Source organism: Chiloscyllium plagiosum, chromosome 23 (assembly GCF_004010195.1).
Source record: "Chiloscyllium plagiosum isolate BGI_BamShark_2017 chromosome 23, ASM401019v2, whole genome shotgun sequence".
Classification (NCBI taxonomy): domain Eukaryota; kingdom Metazoa; phylum Chordata; class Chondrichthyes; order Orectolobiformes; family Hemiscylliidae; genus Chiloscyllium; species Chiloscyllium plagiosum.
Genome location: NC_057732.1, coordinates 33,041,626 through 33,059,989, shown reverse-complemented (window position 1 = coordinate 33,059,989; position 18,364 = coordinate 33,041,626). Strand labels below are relative to the sequence as shown.

Below are 18,364 nucleotides of genomic sequence, written 5' to 3'. Positions count from 1 at the left end.
TGTTGTACATGCCCCTTCAGTAAATTTAAACTGGAATATAAACTTATTTCTTGTTACTGGAATTAAGAATGTTAATGCTCTGCTTGCATGGTGCCAATCGTTTATCATTAACAGTATCACTGGCAAAACTAAACATTATCCAGCAAATTGCTGATTTTCGTAATGCTGTACCAAAACTGGTTGAAATGACCTCTCTACACTGGTAAGTGATGTCTTGTATATTAATCAAAACAGATTCTGTTTTGTGCTGTCATCTGATTGGTAACAATACAGTGTATAAGGATAATATGCATAGGATTACTCAAAATTCCTCAACCTGCAGATCAAAATACATACCTCATTTTACATTAAGCATTTCCATCATCTGTAAAACAAAAAGATATAAATGGTAAATTATTTTCAAACCAAAATGTCAGTGGTGCTTACAATTGGCCACAAACTTGTGGTCTTCAGCATGATAATATCCAAAATATTGCAGCAATTTCCTCGAATTTAGGACCTGCATTTAGGGAAAGCAACTGTGTATATCTTGAAACCATCTGAAAAATCTATGGTACACCAAGCCTAATCTAGGATGTGTATGTTACAATTTTTATTACAATAAAAAGTCAAAATTTAAGGGAAAGAGAGATGCATTGAATAGTTAAACAATATTATGTCTGAATTTGTTTAAAGACTCTAACCATAATTAAGATATGAAAGAATGAGACTTTGCATTTGTAAGTTATATGTTCAGTGCCAGAGTGTATATGTTCTTACATTGTCAGAAAATAGCTTATATTTGAATGCACCCATCCTACCTTTTTCTGGCATAATTAGTGGAAAGATTCTACAACATTATATCCTGTGTATTTCAGTGCTGAGTCTCTCAGTAAGATACTGCTATAGCAAAGATAATAGAGGAGCCAGAGAACAAAATAGGACAATGTACTAATTTTCACATTTAACTAGTATATGTAATTTTGAAGATTGCCGTATGATTTTTACCCTAAGTCACTCCTAATAATCTCACTGTCATTCCTAGTAGAAATGTTAGCCTTTTAATAAATACATTTGTGGTCTGCGATAAGTTAGTGCCCAAGTTCTGTGGCATCAGCTGCTCTCCTAAATACCTCACAGGGAGTGAATTTATAAATACTGAAGCAAGCTTTAGTTTAAATTGAGATGTTTTATTCCCCAAAGAGTTCAAACACTAAGAGGAAAGTTATTGAACTACATAAATTCAAAGAATACAAACTGCTATTGTTTTCATTATGACCAGTAGACCTATTTCACTTGGGCAGCATAATCTCTCGAGTATCTTGTAAAATAGCCAGAGAGAGAACCTATTTATGTTAATCTTTTGAAACACTTTGTTTTCTAATTATACAGAATTGCGTGCAGTTCTGGTCTTGTTCCTATCAGAAGGATGTTGTGAAACTTGAAAGGATTCAGAAAAGATTTACAAGGATGTTGTCAGGGTTGGAGGATTTGAGCTATCGGGAGAGGTTGAATAGGCTAGGACTGTTTTCCCTGGAGCGTCGGAGGCTGAGGGGTGACCTTATAGAGGTTTATAAAATCATGAGAGGCACGGATAGGATAAAGAGACAAAGTCTTTTCCCTGGGCGGGGGGAGTCCAGAACTAGAGGGCATAGATATAAAAGGGACCTAAGGGGCAACCTTTTCACAAATGTATGGAATGAGCTGCCTGGGGAAGTGGTGGAAGCTAGTACAATTGCAACATTTTTAAAAGGCATCTGGATGGGTATATGAATAGGAAGGGTTTGGAGGGATATGGGCCAGGTGCTGGCAAGTAGGACTAGATTAAGTTGGGATATCAGGTCAGCATGGACAAGTTGGACCCAAGGGTCTGTTTTTGTGCTGTACATCTCCTGTGAATCTATATGGTTGTTTTGCCTATAATGTAAACTTTCCTTTTGTTATTTGAACAAGAAATAAGAAATTTGATCTGAAAAGCAGCAACCTTTAGATTATAATTGGGCATTACCATCCTACTCTCCCAAAATGAGGAAGATTCAATTTGCCTAACTTGACAATCCCTGCAGAGCTAAACAGAACAGATAATGTCAAATAAGTTGTGTGTTTTGGATGTGTGCTTGATCCAACGGTGTGGAACCCTACACAACTCACTGCAGTCTTGACTTATGACACCTTTAGGCAACCTTTCACTTTAAAAACATTTTAATTGGAAAAATGGTCAAGGCTCCTGATACAAATGTGATAAGTACCTTGGGGCATTTATTCGATTGAAGGTAGTATTATAGAGCAATTTTCCATTATGCATGATTAAAATTTCATTTACAGATACAATGTTTGCAGCCCATCAGGTAGCTAGGAGCACATGCGTAGCAGTTGGTTGGAGTGTACTGAGAAATCTACTGTCTTGAGATGTAAATCAACAAGACCGAGGTTCCCTTTAATTTCTTGGAGACTGCAATAAGGAATAGTGCTGGTGCTAATGAAATGGTTTCTGCTGCCTCCAGAGATTTCACTCAAATTTTGTCTAGACCTCTGGCATCCCACAAGTACAATCTTGCTAAAGTAAAAACTGCTCAAGAAATTTACAACTGCAGATGCTTAACTTCTCCTCCTGCCTTGCTGCCCCTAATGGATAATGGTCCCAGAGAGAGCCTTAAACGTTGAGTTCTCCCATTAGATTAGTACAGGAGGCATATTGTTACTGTGTAGCACAAGGCATTCAAGTCTGATATGTTAATGAGGCAGTATATATGATTGCCTTCACACTCCTGTAGTGAGTCTGTGCATCTTAGGAAGTGCAACAATGCCACATGATATTGCTTTTCTGTTGCAGCCACAAAGTAAGATCAAACTATGCTAAGATAGTTGCTCTTGGATTTGCTTATTAAATTTGTTAATTTCCTTAGGTCAGCAGACTTTAAATATCTTTAGCAACAAGGTGAGAGCAAGCATATTATTTGGTGGCAGCAAGTGAAAGAACAATATAGAAAAATCTCTGCCACTATCAAAAAGCTATGAGCAGGTCACTGGTTCCATAGCATATGTGTTAATCTATTTGGCTTTGTCTTAATCGTGGTTGAATGCATATGTTTGGGATTTTGAAGGTATCTATTTTGTATACATTAGAAATTATTTAATGTTTTTAAAGTTAAATGTGCAAATAAAGCTATTTTTACTGTTCCTGAAGGAACCTTGTGTCATTTGCTTTATTCCTTGGTAACAGGCAAATTGGGTTTTGGGGATTTTAAGACATTTGTGATGACTTCTGGAACAGTAGTTCATGATTATTGGCACAATATTTCCTGTTAAATTGTTACATAATTAAAAATTAGCCTCAGAAAACTAAAAGTTAGACCCCAAGATCAAAAGGTAGCTATTATAAGGATCCCTTGGAAAACTAAATAGTTTGTCCTCTGGCAACATATCTGTAACTGCACATCATCCAAATGAAAAAATGTTAAAATCTATTGGAAAAGATGTCACTAGTTTCTACATAGTTGAAGCAGTCATCAATAGAATTAAACATACTGGAACTGAGTGTTTATAGAGCGATACAGAAAATAGTCTGTACGCTAATGCAGAGTCATCTGACAAATCTTCAGCCCAACAGAGTCTGAAAAAACTACATTGAGCATTCTAATTTCTGACACATTTAGGAAGACTGGTGATACTATACAGTTGCTGTGCCTGTAAAAGATCAACTGAAGTTGGTGATAGTCCTGAAAGCTGCTAAATAAATAAATTCTTGTTCGAAGTGAAACTTGATTTCAATTGTGATGCAGTTTTAGGTAATTGCCATGAGGTGGCATTGTCTTCCATTGTAAAATCTGCTTCAAACAAGTTTTAAAAGTCGTGACTTTATACACGTATTGAATATAAGGAAGAAAGTGAGGATTGCAGCTGCTCGAGATCAGAGTCGAAAAGTGTGGCATTGGCAAAGCACAGCAGGTCAAGCAGCATCTGAGGAGCAGGAGAATTGACGTTACAGGCATAAGCCCTTCAGGAATGTGAGGCAGCTGGGAAGGTCATAGGTAGATGCAGGAGGGGGTGGTGATAATCAGTCAAAGCGGATAGGTGGAAAGGAAGATGGACAGGCAGGATAGTTCAAGAGGGTGGTGCTGAGTTGGAGGATTGGATTTGGGATGAGTTGAGGGAAGAGAGATGAAACTGGTGAAATCAACTGATGGTACGTGGTTAGAGGGTCCCAAGCAAGATGAGGTGTCCTTCCTCCAGATGTTGGATGGCTTGGACTTGCTGTTGGAGGAGGCCCAGGTCTGTCTTGTTCTTGGTGGAATGGGAGGGGGAGTTGAAGTGGATATGTGCAGGTAAAAAGCCACTGATAGAGACTGTTTGAATAGGTGTTTTTGATTCTGCTTTTGTATTTAATAATTCAGTTGTAAAGTTGAGAAAATAAATTTCAGAGAAGAACTGGAAAACAGAGGCATGTGTGGGGCTCTTAAAGTGAAGCTTAGTTTGGAAAATAGTCTGGGTTGATTATAGAAGTTGTTCTAAGTGGTCAGAAAATAGCTTTTGCTTTAATTAAAAAGGCAAACTTGCTTCTAACACAAATAGTAAACAATATGATTTGAGAGATGTTGCTGTGCACGAACTGCCACATTTCACTATGCTAAGTATCACAATGCAAGAATTCCCATAAAGCCATTTAAGAAAGTCTGGAAACGTACTTTAATGTACAAACTCAACAGGAATGGGAAGAGATCGAAGACAGGAGATCAATTTTTAAAAATCTTAGAAGTGGCTCACAAGGTAAAATATGTATTCAGCTGTGGGTTGGCAGTCACCACAAAAATCATGCAAGACTTTCAAGTCCTGGCAAATGCAACCATTGTGGGGTTCCTGTGGCACAGTGGTGGTGTTCCTGTTGCTGGGCCAGAAGACACGTGCTCTAGCATATCCAGTTACGTTGATTAAAATACAGGTTGTTCTGCTATAATGCAACAATTGTGTTCCTCTGCAACCTCTCACTATAGAAAATCACACTAGTGAAAACAGCTGTAGAAGATCACTATACCCACTCAGTTGAAATTTTGTGTTATCCAAACAATGTCCACAATTCGTCAATCGCGTTATAGCCAATTCATGTTGGAAACACATGCGTTATAGCAGAATGACCAGTAACAAAGTCTTTCAACAGAAAATAAGTGAAATTTTATTGGAAACCACAGCGAGCCTGAAAGAAAATATTTTAGTTCACAAAAAAAACTTCTAAAGAATTCCATGAGCCCAATAATATTTCAGGGTAACTGAATATAACAGTTTCCTTGCCACTCATTCTATCCTATTTAAATGACAGGGTGCACATGACAATAGTGGACAATGGTTCATGCCTAAGCTTCACACATCCCCAGTTATCCTGAGCTAGCAAATGTGACACTTAAAACAAATTTGATTGATAAGATGCTGCTGAGGCTGTCTCAGTTGTCACTTGCATTATTAGTCAATTTATTCATAGTTGAATTCTAACAAACCAATAAAGACAACATACTGTGGTTGATAGAAACCTGATTTAAAAAAATATCAAAATCGGTAGAAACTCAGCCGGTCTAGCAGCATCTGTGGAAAGAGTAACCATTGACTTTTTCAAACCAGAGGACACAGCTTGAAAATACGAGGTAGACCATTTAGGACAGAGATGAGGAGAAACTTCTTCACCCAGAGAGTGGTGGCTGTGTGGAATGCTCTGCCCCAGAGGGCAGTGGAGGCCCAGTCTCTGGATTCATTTAAGAAAGAGTTGGATAGAGCTCTCAAGGATAGTGGAATCAAGGGTTATGGAGATAAGGCAGGAACAGGATATTGATTAAGGATGATCAGCCATGATCATATTGAATGGTGGTGCAGGCTCGAAGGGCAGAATGGCCTACTCCTGCACTTATTGTCTATTGTCATTAACACTCCTCCTCTCTTCACATGCTGTTAGACCCTCAGAGTTTCTACAGCAATCTGTATTGTTTCCAAGAAACCCCTGTTTTCTTTGCTACGAATGGTCTTGGGCCAGGACTCCTGAAATAATGCCCACCCCCAAGTGGTATTAAACAGAGGCCTTGGCTGCCTCATGTGAATGTAAAGCCACGTTCTGCTGGGGTCTGTATTTCTCCTGTAATCTAAATCTCCTGCAGAGTATCTGATCATTTATCGCATTGCTGCTGCTGTGTGAAAACTAGGTGAAACTTTGCCATCACAATAACATCAAGTAAATAGAGTATGAAATGTTCTATGTGATACTGAGAACTAATGGCACTATAATTTTCCTCTTATTACTAGAAGGCATCCAACTGGAACAAAGTATTGAGCAGGAAAGTATCAGCATTAATTGACAGCAAAAGTCATCTGATTTTTGATAAACAAAAATTGGTTACATAATGGCAACCAATAGTTAGAAAAGCCATTTCTTGTCGTAGCAAGTCCAATCTGATCTTGCAGTTTTAAAGTAGAAATCTCTTTTCAAGCTGTCGAGTTCCCTTTGTGTAGAATACAGTTGTTTTCATTTACATTTTGTAAATATGAAGCAACAGATATAACAAGGATAACAAGTCACATGAACTAATCTTTAAAGTTATGTGTTACAACCTTAGTTTTACATTTTGGCTGTTCAGAGATACACAAACAGGATTTTAAAAAAACTCACTTTCAGACACACCAAGCCTGAATGACAAACGGTCTCTGGTTCAGAGTGGTGGAGAGAAGCAAGCATCCAGAAAGATTTCCTCACAGAGCATGATTAGTAGTTGGAATAGTTGCCAGGGGCAGCGGTTGAGACGAGGAGACAACCTATGTAAGAAGCAGCTGGCTGTTGTAATGGGGAGACGGGACCTTTAGGCAGTATTTTCTCAGGCCTTGAGTAGCATTGTCTCCTTCCGAGAAGCTAGATAGTACTAATTCCCAATATGAAGGACAAAGCAGTTATCTGGTACCACAATTTCCCACTTGGTTTCTCAAGCCTCCAGTCACCATTGCCATTTTTTCCCTGCATAATGCATAGCCACCATCCTCTTACACGTTTTCTCCATGCAACTGGGCAAAGCCAAACCTCTGGCCTCACTACCACCTCATGGCATATTTTGAATCAATTCACTCACCCCTTTAGGACTTTGGAGTTCACAGACACCTATGCCTTGCATGCTTCTGCCAATTCACTTTGCACACAATGACATAAATACATCTTGTGCATCTACAGGTAGGTTTGTCAGGGACATTTGGTGGACAGAATGAAAGATTGGAAAATTCCATCAATGTTATCAGTGCTATGTTGGCTCCTTTTCTGCTGTTTGATTAAGATATGATAGTGATAATAACAAGAACTGGAATTCTTGTATGTAGCATAATTGGAGTGAATGTGACTTGGAGAGAGGATGGTGATACTTACTCTTTTGGAATGCAAAAGATTATTGACCTTGCTCCTGCACTGCTGTGCATTTTGTTTGGTTAGAGAACTATTTAGCAGTGTGCTCAAGAAAGGACATTACTCCTATCCACCACTCCAGCCTGCATCTCTGGGTCCCTATCTGTAAAGCAAGGTGTAAGTTCTTCCTTCTGGGCCACATCCTCCGTGATGATGGTCAAGTAACAGTTCCTGGTTGCAGTATTCAAAATGTTGTGCAACTGGGCTTTAAATATGATACCAGCAGTGTGAAGGTCTTCAGGTCCTAACAGTGGCTGGTGCTTCCATCACCCCTTCTGATTGCAAGAGGACCCAAACATTGGAGAGGTCCGGTACATTAATAATGAGCTGGAGAGCAGATGATTGCATGAGAAAAGTCATTATGGGTCATAACAGACTGCCAACATGAAGTCCACTGAAAACAGCTTTTCACCAAAAAAAAAAGGGAAATTGTTTTTCTTGGAGCACAAGATGAAATAGAATGTATAGTCTTCTTTGTCCCAAACTAGGCTATGATTTTGCATGAATAGTTTCAAGGCCATATATTAGCAGTAAAGCCTTTAAGTGTGAACTGACTCAGAAGGAGTAAAGGTAAAATCAGTACAGATAAAAGCATTTCACAGTTTGCATGAATAGGTCTTGAAACCATTAATGTTCTGAATGTAGAAAATACATTTTCTGTCTTCCAGATTTTCATTTTCAGCAACAGTCAAAAGTCAAATCCCCATGTTATGCAACATGTTTGACATCTATCTCCCAGCAGCCTTGTTTTTTAAAAAGAATGTGAGATAAGGATGTTAAAAATAATGACAACACAATATTCACACACTGCAGAGGCAATGCTATGTGAAGTTATGGTTCTTTACATTAAATCAAAAATTCTGATGCTTTTACAAGAAGTCCAGAACTCATCAAATCAAATAGTTTAATCTGCACAATGTTGGTGCTAAGATGAATAATTCAAAATATGTAGGTTACCTAGTCATGACAAATAGTAACAGCCTCAAATATTTCATGTTGTCATGAAATTTGATGGCCTTGTTTCGCAATGGAGATTCATCAAGGTACCCTTGATTACAGACTTTGACAACTTCACTAGGAAAATGGAAACTGCACAATGACCTACTGGAATGAACATAATCATTAAAGCTTCATTTGTTTTGTGAGTTGAAATACCAACAGCTCAAACTGGAAATTTCAGGTATAAATATCTACTCGCAAAATACAATTAAGCTTTGATGCTCTGTTTAATTACAACAACTGTGTAATTTCAAAGTAAAAAGGAACTGCTGCTCCTGATCTTCGGGCACCCGGTACGGAGGAGGGAGGGCAGGTCTGAAGACCTCCTCGTGGGTCTGCTCCTGGGCGTGGCCAAACTGGCCATTAACAGGTCCAGGCAGCGGGCCGTGGAGGGGGTCGTTAGGGCCGAATGCCTGCCCCTCTTCCGCGGTTACGTTAGGACCCGGGTGTCCTTGGAGAAGGAGCACGTGGTGTCCACCAACACCCTGGAGTTGTTCAGGGAGAGGTGGGCGCCGCAGGGAGTGGAGTGCATCATTTCTCCCTCCAACTCTATTTTGATTTAGTCCCTACCCTCCCCTTCACTGTTTTGATCACACAGCACTGCCCTTTGATGTGAAGGGCAGTGTTTGTCACTGGCCACCCGGGTGTTTTCCTATCTTCCTGGTGGTGGAATTTGAATAAAGATTCGTGCACTTTGTGTCTTTCACTGTGTCTCACACCTGCACACACACACCATTGGTGCTGGGAAAAAAATAAGCACTACCGCACTTAGGCGGTAGTGTGGGGGTTAAATTTAAAAAAATATATAAAAACATTAAAAAAATAAAAAGGAACTGCTGATCCTGATCTTCGGGCACCCGGTACGGAGAAGGGAGAGCAGGTCTGAAGACCTCCTCGTGGGTCTGCTCCTGGGCCTGGCCAAACTGGCCATCAACAGGTCCAGGCAGCGGGCCGTGGAGGGGGTCGTTAGGGCCGACTGCCTGCCCCTCTTACGCGGTTACGTTAGAGCCCGGGTGTCCTTGGAGAAGGAGCACGCGGTGTCCACCAACACCCTGGAGTTGTTCAGGGAGAGGTGGGCGCCGCAGGGAGTGGAGTGCATTATTTCCCCCTCCAAATCTATTTTGATTTAGTCCCTACCTGCCCCTTCACTGTTTGATCACACAGCATTGCCCTTTGATGTGAAGGGCAGTGTTTGTCACTGGCCACCCGGGTGTTTTCCTATCTTCCTGGTGGTGGAATTGAATAAAGATTCGTGCACTTTGTGTCTTTCATTGTGTCTCGCATCTGCACACACACAACATGGGTGCGAAAAAGAGAAAAAAAAAGGAACTGCTCCTTATACCGTTCTACTTGGCTACTACCTCTGAGCAATACATTTTCTCAAAATCTGCTCTGCTTCAGATCACTTTGAGCATTGGGTCCAGTACTGACTACAATAGGAAGGAGATTATTAAATAGAAAAGGGTGCAGAAAAGATTCACAAGGATGTTAAACCAACTGAAGCATTTGAGTTATAAGGAAAGACTGGATAGGTTAGGATTTTTTTTCCTTGGAGCATAGGAAGTTGAGGGGTGACCTTATAGATGTTTTTAAAAAATCATGATAAGATAAATAGCAAAGAACTTTTCCCTAATGTAGGGGAGTTAAAAACTAGGTTTAAGGTGAAAGGGAAAAGATTTAAAAGGGAACTGAGGGGCAACTTTTCCACACAGAGGGTGGTGTGTATATGGAATTAACTGCCAGAGGAAGTGGTAGAGGCAAGTACAGTTACAACATTTAAAAGACATTTGGATAATTATGGGAATAGAAAAGGTTTGAGATATGGGCAATGTACAGGAAAATGGGACTAATTTTGTTTGGGAAACCTCGTCAGCCTGGATAAGTTGGACCAAAGGGTCTGTTTCTGTGCTGTATGACTCTGTCCTGCTGAAATCTCTTCTATACTTTTGTTCCCTCTGTGCTTAGCTATTCCATTGCTGTCCTGGCCTGCTTCCCATCATCCATCATAAACTTCAACTTATCCAATACTCTGTTGCTCATATTCTAACGCATGCTGTGTCCTGTCCACCCATCATTCCTGTGTTTTCTAGATTATAATGGCTCCTAGTTTTACAACACTGAATTCAAAATATCCATCCCCATTCTGAATCACCTTGTGGTCTCACAAACCTTGCTGTGCAATCTTTGCAACCTCCTGAACTCCTTCAGACCCTCAGGAATCTTGATAATATCTTTGGCATATTGAACATTGCTGATTTCAATTGTACCGCCATTGGTGATTTTCTTTTCTGTAACCAGAGTTCTGTAACTCTTGTATTCATTTAGTCTCTCTCTCCTGCTTTGAATTAAATGTATCATTTTGATAATCTTGGTTATCTGTTGAAATAATCAAGGAAACATTTTTGCAAACCTCCTGCCTGAGTTGTTCTAAAATTAAATTTAATATATTAAAACATCAAGAAAGGAGGCTAGCGTTATTTGTCATTTTAGCCCATTGTGTCATGTAGTGATCTGACTTCCTACACCAAATGCCCAGTGTAACCCATGTCACACAAATGAGTCTTCATTTAGAGATCAGATGTTTCCCTACAGGTAAAATGTGAAAAATCAAAGAAAAGGTTACTCCTTGAAGGCTGCACTGCATCACCTAGAGACTGACAGAGACCTAGGAGTAGAACATCCTAATATTTTCTAGTGATCTGTTGAGATATGAGAAAGAGAAAGAATTTTTTTATAATCCTCAAATACATTGAACTGATAAAAATCCCTGCAATCTTGATCTGTGTATTGTGAATCATATGAGGATTAAACAGAAGCAAAATCATTAAATGAACGTAGGTAATTTCTCCTCATATTTACTCTAAGAAATGTATACAAAATGTTTAAGGGTTGTTATTCAAAAGAAAACAGACACTAAATAGATTAGATTAGATTACAGTGTGGAAACAGGCCCTTCGGCCCAACAAGTCCACACCGACCCGCCGAAGCGCAACCCACCCATACATTTACCCCTTACCTAACACTGCGGGCAATTTAGCATGGCCAATTCACCTGACCTGCACATCTTTGAACTGTGGGAGGAAACCGGAGCACCCGGAGGAAACCCACGCAGACACGGGGAGAATGTGCAAACTCCACACAGACAGTCGCCTGAGGCGGGAATTGAACCCGGGTCTCTGGCGCTGTGAGGCAGCAGTGCTAACCACTGTGCCACCGTGCCGCCAAATACTGAAGATGATTAATTTGTCTGGAAGTGCTAGTCCTGTACAGCAGCACAAGTCTAAACTGCCAGAGCACAAATCCAATACAGAAGCCTAAGCAACTACAAAATGCATGTGAGACAAGTGTATATAACGTCTTTTAACTGTTTTGCTACAAGTAAGAATTATTTTTGAATTGCTACTGCTCTGACATATTTTCAGTGCTCAAAATTCATGGGTGCCACAATTTCCTATTCGATCAAACACTTGCATACCAGCAGATGGCTACAAAACTCAAATTATCCAGAGTGAAAAGCTCATACTCCAGTATAAATATGGGAGAAAATAAGGCTCAGTTCATGTAAAAACAGCTAGTGGTAGCACTAAGATGGCTTACTCTCTGGGGATGATAATTCCAGAGGGGCCCCTGTAGGATTGAGGCCAAACTGAAGTGGATCATTGATTTTAATATTAGTACAAACTGCACTGCAGTTACATGCCTAGAAACAAAAGTGTGTGATGAATACTTAAAAACTGCAGTCAATAGCCAAAATAGCCACATAAGATTTTCACCAGAATACATTGATGTATTTCAATACGAGTTACATTACGTGTTATGCTACTGTGTAATAGATTATTTTTTCCTTGCTTCCAGTAACACTGAAATCAGCTATAATTACTCCTCTAATGGCCTTGGCTCAGATCAGCCATCTCAACACTGATGTAAATACATTGTTAGTTTGTCTGGTCATAAACTGCTGAATCATGGATGTTGAAACTTTTTTTTATTTTCTTAGGTAGGGGTAAGAATGAATATTGGTGTAGTTTTAAATTGAGGACCAAAATGTGTAATCTTATAGGGGTCTAAGGAACATGGATTCTGACGAGATTTGAGGCAGGATGAGAAGTCTTGAGGCCTATCTCAATGTTGGAAGCATCTCATGTTATCTTTTACGCTTTTCACAAGCAACTAGGCAAGGTTCTCAATGGGCAGTGGCAAGTTATCAGCTAAGGAGGATTGTTGCTTGTTAAATGCCTTGTTAGCAGCTTAATTCATCTCCTGTCTTATCAAATGTGCCGAACAAGCTTAATGTTGAGAAAACATAACGTGGAAATCAGAGTAGGTACCTGACGGATACAGTTTGCCACTTGCTGCAAACAACATCCATATTGTATTCCATCAAACTACAGTTCAGGGAATGATCCATGGGCACCAACTGCACCAGTGTCCTTAGACATTGACTTCTAGCATCTATCAAACTATCACAACAATCATGGCACCTCTCTGATTCACTTGCAGGCTGCTTAGGAAGCACATACTTTCATTGCAGAGCATTGAAGGGCTCCAGCAGCAAAATTGTATGTGGAAGGACAGTGAACCCATTTGGACAGGCTGCATCTCAGGGCTGCTCACTTGATCTTACTTTCCTGATTACCATCGACCTGCATATTCACAGCTTCCATGCCTTGCATTGCCATGCCATCCGTTGGTGTTCTAGTCAGTTCCAAAGGCTCTGAACACCTGCTGTATTGAAGAGCTCTTTAGCATAGACACACAAACTGCTTGTCGGATGGAATCTGCCTTGAGAGGGCAGGGAACATCTTGAGGTATTTCACACAGAAATCAGTGTAACTCCTCCAACTGCCAGCATGGCAAAAATTCAAAATGTGTATTTGACCAAATATCTTTGTTGGAAATTGATGGGAGTCTGTCCTCAGTCCAATCAAGGAGGACTGCTGTCAATCAGGGGGTCCCAGTTCCACCAATCATGCGCAGAGTCTGCAAAGAATCTTGGACATTCACCACAGTCAGCACCACTTGGGTGCTCACTGTCAGGGATCTGTCTCAGTACATTCCAGGGGTATTCAGTGGTTGATCCTGTTGGGCGAGCAGTCAAGGAAATCACATATTGTCGGTCAGGGAAATGCAAAGCCAGTGGTCAGTGGTCTGATTAAGCATGTCTACCTGCTAGTCAAAGTCAGTCAGTGGTTGAGGGTCTGTCTGTCGATCTTTCAGGAGGGTTTAATGAGAAGCCTGTAATGGGAGGATCACTGCTAGAAGGAGTGGGGGATTTAAGGCTTGGAGGAGTTAAGGCATGGTCATTAAAATAGAGGCATTTATAGGGAAAAGAACATAAGATATAAGGAGTTATGTGCAACAGCATTCAAAGGCCTGGAAGGCTACAAGATGAGTTATTAGAAACAGTGGCCATCACCAATACCTCCACAGGAGAGCATGGAGGAGCCTGGGCATCATTAAGCTGTAATGCTAGAGTTCAGGAGTAGGAAGGATAATTGGAGACAAAGTTTGCTGTTCTGGGTCTCCACTTCAGGGGGAATGAGTGAAAATGGGGTGTTGGAGTAGTGCAGGGTAAAAGAGGACATGGGAGGCTCCTTGACTTCTCCATCTCAGGGAATAAACTGTGCACTGCCATCCACTACAAAGCCACCGACTCCCATAGATACCTTCACTACAGCTTTTCCCACCCCACGTCTTGCAAGGATTCCATCCCATTCCCCCAGTTCCTTTGCCTACGTTGTATCTGTTCAGATGATGCGACCTTCCAAAACGGACCTGCTGACATGGCTTGCTTCTTCCATGACCATGGTTTCCCACCCACTGTGGTTGACAGGACCCTCAACTGCATTCAACCTATTTTCCATGCTTGCAAACTGAACTTAGGTATCTTGATGACACTGAAGTTAGCAGCAATAATGTTAAAAAAAGGCCAGTGCTGGCTGAAGGGGAACCACTGCCTGTGCAACTTCCAAGGGTTCACTGTGAGCTACATAGGTTTGCTTGGTCACCTGTCATGTAAACGTAATGATGGTCTGTACTGACTGCAATGTGTTTGAGGATCTCAGTTAGAAGGGTGCCAGAGCTACAGGCACTCCCTTCTCAATGACATTGGGTGATCACTCAGCAAGAGTAGCACTTTTACTGAGTTGCTGCAGATGCTGAATCTGAATGTGGATGGATATTGGAGGCATGTCACTCATTCTCAGAGTGCAGCAAGTCTCACTACATGGAGGAGTGTGCTCAGCCCTGCAGAGTATGTCAGTAATGACTGTTCTGAGATAAAGGATCTCATGTTCCGTCTGTTCTCATTTTAAGTCATTTCCACCAAGAGTCCTGTGCCCTCCTGCTGGTTTATCACTGTGGCTACCTACTTAGGAAGCTGAAGATGGATGACAAGGTGCACCTCATTCAGGGAGAAGTGACAAAATGAGTAGGCCATGCAGAAGGAGGCCCAGAGTTTTCTGACTGAACTCCTTTACCTGGGGATTAGCAGGCTATACAGATTATGGAACACTCTGATGGAATTGTGCTGGTGCTGGAGTGGGGCCTGAGGGACGCAGAGTTGGAGGCCAACCTCTCCCAGTGAAGACAACAGCCACTTTAAACTTCTAGGCTACTGGCTCCTTTGAGGAACAACAGCTGAGCTCTGTGGGATCTCTCAGTTGTGCACCCACAAATACATCATGATGAGGTCAATGCTGCAGCGAGATTCAGAAACATAACTGGGTTGACTCAGGTGCAAACTGAAGAAGGGCTTATGCCTGAAACGTCAATTCTCCTGTTCTCTGGATGCTGCCTGACCTACTGCACTTTGCCAGCAACACATTTTCAGCTCTGATCTCCAGCATCTGCAGACCTCACTTTCTCCTCAGGTGCAAACTACCAACTGTACATACATGGCACTAAGCGGGCCATATCACAACACCGCAGAATTCATCAACCAACCGTGGTGGGGGGGGGTCCAATTCATCAATGCTCAGCTGATCTATAATCACCAGTACCACTACCCTGGCACGTGCCACAACTCCTGCATCATGGAGCACTCTCACGTACCGGTAGATTTGAAGGTCTGCATGCAGGAAGAAGTGTCCGGGAAGGGCTTGGTCCACCAGGAAAGTCTGGACAGAGTGTGCTACATCATCCGGGAATGCTGGATAAAAGATGTGCTGAATGCAGAGGAACTGAGGGATTGGGAGCAGACTTCTGAGAAGAATGAAGACACTGGAGAGGAGAAAGTTGTTATTGTCCAATACAAAGCTCAGCTGTGCTGGGCACTAAAAGCCAGATTGAACCTCATTGACACCCACTTCTAATAAAATGAGAACTGGTGGAACAGACATTTGTGGACTGTAAAAGGTTTGTTGGTCATGATGTTGAAATCTGGTTTGCATTACTAGGAATGAACTTTAACCTCTATTAGTAAAAATGAATACAAAAAAAACGATCTTGAAATAAAAGGTCATGTTTGGATTTGACCAATTGCGTCCTTGTATATGATATTTGCCTCTTAGACAATGACAAGTGAGAATCTACATTGCCATTGGAGACAGATTCGTAGTGACTTAGGGAGAGTATTCAGATAATGTGGAGTTACAGATAGGTGAGTGGATGAGGTTGTATATGTGAAGGAGTGACAGCTGAGCTCTGTCCTATCCGTGTGCATAGGCAGCAAGGCTTTTTGGCTGTTGTGCCATTATGGTGCCAGTGAGGGACAATACAGATTGCTAACTCTTCTTCAGGTGCATAGGAGCCTCTTGATGGCATGGGTGCAAGGGATGCCAGTCGTTTGACAGATATCCACTTAGTGACAAGTTGCTCTGAGAATGCACGTGGAAAGATGGGACCAGAATTGGATTGGAGAAACACTATAGTGGGAAGGGTAGGTAGTTAATGCAGCGAGTTTGGTAAGATACAGTAAGAAAACACACTGGGTCTTGCAGAGGAAATCCCTCCAAAAAACTCAATACAACACAGATTTAGTCAAAAAAATGTAAGATTCAGGTCATAGACTTTTTATTTGTTTATCGGATGGCCCTTGCTGACTTTATTGCTCATTCTTAATTTCATGTAGTATATGGTATACCCACAATGCTTCTGAGGAAAAAGTTCTGGGGTTTTGACCCTGTGACTGTGAAAAATGAGATATTTTCAAACCAAGAGAACTTCCAGGTGGTAGCATTTCCATGCACCAAGTGTTTTTGTTCTTCAACTTAGTAGAGATTATAGATTTAGAAGGTTAGGTCAAAGGAGGCTTGACAATTTCCTGCAAAGCATCATGCAGGTGGTACATACTGCTGTCACTGTGCACCAGCATTGGGGGGAATATATTCTTAAGGTGATGGATAGGATGTGCACCTAGCAAGCTGCTTTGTTGTGGATAATGTCAAACTTCTTGAATATTGCTAGACTTGCATGTATCCAGCCAATTAGGGAGCATATCATCAAATTCCTGACCTATATCTTGTAGAAACTTAGAAACATAGAAAATAGAAGCAATAAAAAGCCATTTGAACCTGCCGCTCCATTCAATAGGATCGTAGAAACCCTATATTGTGTAAAGTGGCCATTCGTCCCAATAAGTCTGCATCAACCCCCCCCCCCCCCCCCAATAGCATCCCAGCCAGACACAGTCTCCTACCCTACCTCCATAATCCTTTGTTAACCATTGCCAAACCATCTACCATGCACATCTTTGGACTGTGAGAGGAAACTGGAATTCCTGGAAGCAACTCATGCGGACACAGGGAGAACAAGCAAACTCCACACAGACAGACAGTCGCTGGAGTTTAGAAATGAACACGGGTCCCTGGTGCCATGAAGGCAGCAGTACTAACCATGGGGCCACAATGCCAATCTTGAAAACACACCCTTACTTGCTAGCTCACATATAACACATGTACTCCTGTTGGTGGATTGAACCCCAGTCTCCATGTGACAGTTGGGAATACTAACCACTACACCAGTGGTGATCATCCAACTCTGTACCCTGTTCCCACTTTCTTTCTATGGCTGAGAATTCCACAGGCTCACCACTCTCTGGGAGAAGTAATTTTTTCTCATCTCAGTCCTAAATGACTTATCCTGTGTTCTTAAACTGTGACCCCTGGTGCTGGAATCCCCAGCTAATGTGAACATTTTCCCTGTCTAGTTCTGTAAAAATGTTATAGCTTTCTATAAGATCACCCTTCATTTGTCTAAACTCCATTGAGCATAGTCAGTGTCTCCTCATTGATCAGTCCTACCATCCCAGGAATTCCAAAGGTAAACCTTGGTTGCATTCTCTCCAAATAGTCAATATGGCTTTGTGCGTGGGAAATCATGACTCACACACTTTATTGAGGTTTTTGAAGAAGTAACAAAGAGGATTGATGAGGGCAGAGTGGTAGATGTGATCTTTATGGACTTTAGTAAGGCATTCGACAAGGTTCCTCATGAGAGACTGGTTAGCAAGGTTAGATTTCATGAATACAGGGAGAACTAGGCATGGATACAGAACTGGCTCAAAGGTAGAAGACAGAGGGTGGTGGTGGAGGGTTGTTTTTCAGACTGGAGGCCTGTGACTAGTGGAGTGCCACAAGGATCAGTGCTGGGTCCACTTCTTTTCGTCATTTATATAAATTATTTGGATGTGAGCATAAGAGGTGTTGTTAGTAAGTTTGCAGGTGACATCAAAATTGGAGGTGTAGTGGACAGCGAAGAAGGTTACCTCAAATTACAACGTGACCTTGATCAGATGGGGGTCTAGATTAGAGTGGTGCTGGAAAAGCACAGCAGGTCAGGTAGCATTCAAGGAGCAGGAAAATCAACATTTCGGGCAAAAGCCCTTCATCAGGAATAGAGGCAGGGTGCCTGCAGAGCGGAGAGAAAAATGAGAGGGTTGTGGGGGTGGGAAGAAAGTAGCATAGAGTAGAATAGGTGAATGGGGGTGGGGATGGAGGTGATAGGTCAGAGAGGAGGGTGGGGGAA

At 41.5% G+C, this 18,364-nt stretch overlaps 1 protein-coding gene across 1 annotated transcript in view; it reads right to left on the bottom strand.

Annotated features, from left to right (window-relative positions):
• lhfpl3 (LHFPL tetraspan subfamily member 3) overlaps positions 1-18,364 on the bottom strand; it is a 294,536-nt gene that overhangs the window by 6,213 nt on the left and 269,959 nt on the right. The window contains exon 3 of the mRNA XM_043713862.1: positions 337-364. Coding sequence (XP_043569797.1) covers positions 348-364 — 17 coding nt within the window. The 3' untranslated portion in view covers positions 337-347. The remainder of the gene's footprint in view (positions 1-336; positions 365-18,364) is intronic.